The sequence below is a fragment of the Coenobita brevimanus genome, chromosome 98 (genome assembly GCF_032717465.1).
Source record: "Coenobita brevimanus isolate Jiangsu-jjx chromosome 98, ASM3271746v2, whole genome shotgun sequence".
Classification (NCBI taxonomy): domain Eukaryota; kingdom Metazoa; phylum Arthropoda; class Malacostraca; order Decapoda; family Coenobitidae; genus Coenobita; species Coenobita brevimanus.
The window spans coordinates 17,155,406-17,161,754 of NC_137051.1; the positions used below are offsets into that span (position 1 = coordinate 17,155,406).

A 6,349-nucleotide genomic window follows, 5' to 3' on the forward strand; every position below is an offset into this window, starting at 1 on the left:
TATATATTGGATCTCATCATCACTACAATACCCAGGTGCACTAGTATGTGTTGACGACTGCATACTGAAACATTTGTAGAGCAATACATTCAGTAGTTTTTGCTGAGCAGGAGAACAAAAACTGAAAAAAGAACATAGTGGGCGCTAGTGTGGCGCTCGTGCTAGAAACAATATACTGTATATATAAATCTCATCTCATCTCATCAGCCGTTTGAGTGTCCACTGCAGGACCGGCCTATCCCAACCAAAGCGGGGACGATACAGCCAATGTATCTCTACCAAGTGGCTTAGACTGTCTGGTAGAGATTGTATGTAGGATGAGAAGTGCTTGTAAGTGTACTGTAGTGTTGGAGTGGCTTTCGATGTGTGTAGTCTGTAAACCAAGTGTAATCGGCACGCGCAAGCCGACAGGGTGCAAGCATACTTTATAGTATGCGACACTGGTTCAATCACAGCACCCCTGGTGTCCGCCAATGCAGTACGTGGCTAGAAGAACGCTCCCAAAGTTTATTACCCTGGCAGGGTGTGAACCCTCGTCCTTCAGTGTACGAAAACGCACACTTTACCATTATACCAGAGATTCCACATATATATATATATATATATATATATATATATATATATATATATATATATATATATATATATGTATGTATGTATATATGCCAACACAAGCCTGACACCAAGATACAGCACTCATGAAAATTTCAGGTCTCTATCTCGAACGGTTTTGGAATGCCAACCTCCTAGATCTCCCCCTTCCCCACCAAAAAATAAATAAATAAATAGTAATAATAATAATAATTATAATAATGATAATAATAATACCTACAATACAATTAAGAACTACACAGACTTGGAAATTCTTAAAGACTGTTTCAGCACTGTTGTACTTACACACCACAAAGCCAACCAGGAGACAGGACGTGTGTGCTGGGCAATCCCCAGGCCCTGTTCTTCCCCCTTACCATTTTTTAATCAGCCCATACCCCAATGACCGGGCTAATGTATGGCCCGGCCTGCACCATAGGTGCAGGAAATCTGTAAACAACAACAACTGTTGTACTTCACCTCATTTTATTATTATTATTATTATTTATTATTATTATTTTTTTTTAAGATGGTGACCGAGGTGCTTCTGTTCCTGTTCTTGGTGGTTCTGGTGGTGAACCTCCTCAGTAGCAAGACTCCAAAGGGTCTGCCTCCAGGTGAGACAATGGACACACGTTCATTCAGTTATTTAATTTACCTCATTTCTTTTCACTCAGTGTAATTTTACTTATGAAAGGTTGCAGTCATAATAAGCAGAAAGTAACCGCACAGTGAAAGACAACCCACATTATTTCTTGTATATCAGGAAACTATGCATAATATTTGTGAGGTGAGACACAGAAATTATCTTTTGGGTTAGAGGTAAAAAACGATTCTGCCCCCGTATTCTCTGCGGGCCGAGCTGTGGCAAGCAGGAATCCCCTAACTCTCTGAAACCTACCTCGGAACGGCACATAGAGCCTTGGATCTGGATCATGAGTTGGGCCAGAGCTCAATAAAATCAATCAGAGTTGTACGTGTGTGTGGAATATGAGAGGTGTGGATAATGTTTAAAAAAAAAGAAAGAAAGAAAGAAAGTGGGGAAATATTGAAAGTAATCAAAACAGGATGACATGGCACAACGCTACACTAAGATGAGTTTGAGTGAAATGGATGGATGGGACCGAGTGACATCAGACAGAATCAAGGATGGGTGGAGTAACGAGGGAGTTGGTGTCTTGATAAACGATGAAGAACAGTGAGGGGTGAAATGCAATAATTGCTATTAACTCAAAGTGGACGTGCTGGAAGTTACGTACGAAATGACGAAACAGATCTGATCATTGCATATACAAGATGTGATGGCAGCATAGCCTTTGGAATCGATTTGGACGAGTTATATGGTATTTTATGTATGATGAATAAACTCGATGAAGACAAAAATTGCCCAATGATCGGCACAAGCCCTATCTTTATTCCTGTTTGATTGGGTCACAGAAGCCCTAGGAGGTCAGTACTGTTACCATTCACCCTTTCAGAACTGGGACAACTCTAGTACTCCATTCCAGCTAACACTTGCTTTATTCAGCCGAGTGAGTCATAGGAGCTGAGATACATGAAAGCGTTATTTCCTACCCACTCTTTTTTATGCAATAACCAGCTAATGATTATGTAAATGAGACATCCAAACACGAGATAACTTTGAAATATACTATTATACTCTTCATTCCTTCAGAGAAAGTTTCTCTCTCTCTCTCTCTCTCTCTCTCTCTCAGATGTTTTAACTTAGGAAAGACCTTTATTTTCAAGTGTTACTGAAAGCTATATCCTACAACTCAGAAAATCTCTCCTAAGCTGAATAAAATCGTCTGAAGAAAGGAAGAGTAAAGCAACATATGCATCATCAAAGTGAAGTGGCTAAAATGATTTTCAAGCGTAATGTAAAATAAATTGTTATCGGTTCTTGAAGTTCAACGAAATATTCGCTTTCTTTCTTTACCATAAGAGAGAAAACGAATCTCTTACTTCAGCTACAACTTTGCTCTTTCTAGAAACTGTACGGATGTACGGAGTCTTGTCTCCTTACTGTGTCAGCAGTTAAAACAAGTGATGGTAACTTCATGCAAGATGTATGTTTCAGTGTATCCCTTTGCCCTAGTGTTCCTTTTCCTGCTTGGCCATCAGCGACAACGTTCTCCAGTGTTTGGCCTTGTACTGAGTAATAAATAAAGAAAAAATTACTGTATCCCAGTAGTCATTCCTTTCGCCACCAGGTATTTTGGGCAGCCTCCTGTCACTTTCATTAACAAATTGGAGCAATCATTAAGGCAATATAACACCTGGATATAACAGTTTGGTACAGATAAATCGGTCATTGTAGCAACCAGTAAACCCTCTCCTGATGTAGACGGCTCAAGTATACTCTTCCAACTGATGCCAGACCTGTTTTTCGGCTACAAGTGAGTTACAGGAGACTCAGAGTTGATAGTCCGTCACCATAATAAATACAGTAAATATAAACCAAACCAGGGCTGTATCTAGGACTGCTATTCGGAGAACGATGCTCACTTGACGCCCTCAATCCTGGGATGTATTTTTCATTTTTATTTTGCTACCCTCAAACATACAGCTTATGAGAGAAGGGGTTAATGATAGCTATAAATAATGCCTCCAGTTCGAAAAATTTGTCATCATCTATCCAAGTATCCGACCAACCAGCCAGCCATTCATCCACTCCTCCTGCCCCATTCACCCACCTAATTCACCAAAACCAACCAACAGTTCATTCACTCACCCATCCCAGTCAGCCAGCTAATCTAACTCACCATTAAACTAACCAATCATCAACTCTCCTGTCCCATTCAACCACGCACTCGACCAAAACCAACCAACCATTCATTCGTCCGTTCACCCTTCTCAGTCAGCCACGAAATCACCCTCGCCAGCAACGAATCAACCATTCATCCAATCCTTCTGCCTAGTTAACCCACCTACTCCCCAAATCAACCAGTTATCCATTCATACAATCTCCTGCCCCCCCAACTATCCAGTCAACCAAATTAACCAACCAACCATTCATCCACCCCCTAATCTTGCCACACAACCACCCAATCCACCAATCAACCAACATCCACTCCTCCACCCACTTCAACCACCCAATCAACCAACCATCCATTCATACATTCCCAAGTGCCTCATTCAATCACCGAATGCCCCAATCCACCGTCAGGTCCCCGTGAGTACCCTGTGGTTGGCAGCGCAGTCATCCAATACCTAGAAGACGCCCGCAAGCTCCGTAAGCAGTATGGCGACATCTTCAGGTGGGTTGGTCAGGCAACAGTGTTTACTGAGTCACGTTTGGTCAGCATATGGGCAGTACACCAACGCTTCCTCAGCGATTTATTTTGCATATTAAATATTATCATTTTCTTGTATACTTTTTTTTTTTTTTTAAATCTATATCAAGACAAATATACTGTATAATATTAGCGTACCACTGAAAGAAGTAACCTGGTGAAGATGATGTGTTAACTTGGCCCACATTTTCCTCCTTCCGTATCTTGTTTCACGAATTAAAAAGGCAACACAAAAAAATTCTACAACCTTCTAGTCTTGTGTGGAGCTTATCCGTGACTACCATCACCCTGTAGTGTTAAATTGTGGCAAGTCAACAAAAAAGACTGGGAAATGGCAATTTTAGGCCAAGTTATAGTAATGAGGTAACATTAAGGCTGTTAATCACGCGAGAATACCTCCCTATGCTGGCATTGTTATCTTATCATTTTAGATATACATATCTCTCTCTCATTCTCATATTATATATATATATATATATATATATATATATATATATATATATATATATATATATATATATGGGTAATAAACTTTGGGAGCGTTCTTCCGGCCACGTACTCGTTTGAAGGACATGAGGGGTGCTGTGTTTGAACCAGTGTCGCATACTATAAAGTATGCTCGCACCCAGTCGGTTTGCGCGGGCCGATTGGACTTGGTTCACAGACTACACACACACATCCAAAGCCACTCCAACACTACAATTACACTTACAAGCACTTCTAACCCTACATACAATCTCTACCAGACAGCCTAAGCCACTCGGTAGAGATACATTGGCTGTATCTTCCCCACTTTGGTCGGGATAGGCCGGTCTTGCACTGGACACTCAAACTGATTATATATATATATAGATAGATAGATAGATAGATAGATAGATATTGATATATAGCTATATATATATATATATATATATATATATATATATATATATATATATATATATATATAATTATATGTAAACATACATACATACATACATATATGTATATATATACATACATTATATATAATTATATATACGTATATATATATTATATATACAGTATATATAATTATATATAAATATATAATATATATATATATATATATATATATATATGTATATATAATTATATGTATATATATATATATATATATATATATATATATATATATATATATATATATATTTGTGGTAGGTGGTGGCGACCATCATCCACTCACTTGATGTAGTGCTGCCTACTTCCTTGGCTTTTATCATTCTTTTTCTGTGCCTGCCCTCCTCTCTTCCTATTTCTCCTATCTTTCCTGTCACTTCTTATTCCTTTTTTCTTTTACAGGTGGCTTTACATTTAGTGACAAGCCAAATGGTTTCTTGTAAGTCAAGAAACCATTTACAACGCTGGGTGGTAACCATATAACCAAACCATACGTGCTCCCTACGTGTCAACAAGTGGGTTGGTGCAGGGTTGGTGCCCCTCTCTGTAAAACAACTCAGTGTCAAATGGCCACCCTTTACGGGATTATGGTGTCTGGCAATAGATAGATAGATAGACATATATATATATATATATATATATATATATATATATGATCTTTCTCTAGCTATCAAGTATCCGTCTATCTGTCTATCTATCTTTCTATCTATGTATCTCTCTCTTTGTCTATCTCCCTGTTTTTCTATCTTCCCCTCAGGACAAAATTTGGGTCAGTGCGGACGGTCTACCTCTGCACTCCGCAGCTGATCAGAGAGGCCTTCAGTAAACTGGAACTGACGAACAGGCCCTACTTGGAGTCGTTCCATTTTCTTACGGAAGGACGGGAAAACGGTCAGTGCTATTAATCATCATCATCATCATCATCACTGCCTTCGTCTTCATCATAGTCGCCATTGTTATCAACAGCATCGTGATTATCATTTTCTTTATTGTTTTCTCAGAGTACATAGAGTATTGCATACATGAAACTAACACAAAACATTGTGATACTGTAATGGCTAGAATAATTCTGGATAAATGTAAACTTGGCAGGTTTCCTTTAATAATATTGGTAATTCTTTTAAGTGGGGGGGGGACGACAATCATATTTTAATACTATATAAATTGCAGTATAGTTATATAATGGACTCTAAGCTGCCAGGCATGAATTTAATTAACTTTACTTAACATAGAGGGATGTTCTTGGGGGCATATTTTGTGTGTTTTCTGGCTCTACACAAAAGAAGCATTTTCGGAACTCCTTTCCAAAGGGGTATTTAATAACTGTGCTTGCAGTATAGTTATATAATGGACTCTAAGCTGCCAGGCATGAATTTAATTAACTTTACTTAACATAGAGGGATGTTCTTGGGGGCATATTTTGTGTGTTTTCTGGCTCTACACAAAAGAAGCATTTTCGGAACTCCTTTCCAAAGGGGTATTTAATAACTGTGCTATTGGAATTTTTTTTATCTCTTACCGTCTTTGCGTGATGCTTCCCTCTA

At 38.7% G+C, this 6,349-nt stretch overlaps 1 protein-coding gene across 1 annotated transcript in view; it reads left to right on the forward strand.

The window, feature by feature from the left end:
• The first annotated feature begins 1,120 nt into the window (after positions 1-1,120).
• Positions 1,121-6,349, forward strand: part of LOC145413981 (cytochrome P450 2L1-like) — a 54,005-nt gene continuing 48,776 nt past the window's right edge. Inside the window, exons 1-3 of the mRNA XM_080283554.1 lie at positions 1,121-1,208; positions 3,761-3,851; positions 5,563-5,696. Coding sequence (XP_080139680.1) covers positions 1,121-1,208; positions 3,761-3,851; positions 5,563-5,696 — 313 coding nt within the window. The remainder of the gene's footprint in view (positions 1,209-3,760; positions 3,852-5,562; positions 5,697-6,349) is intronic.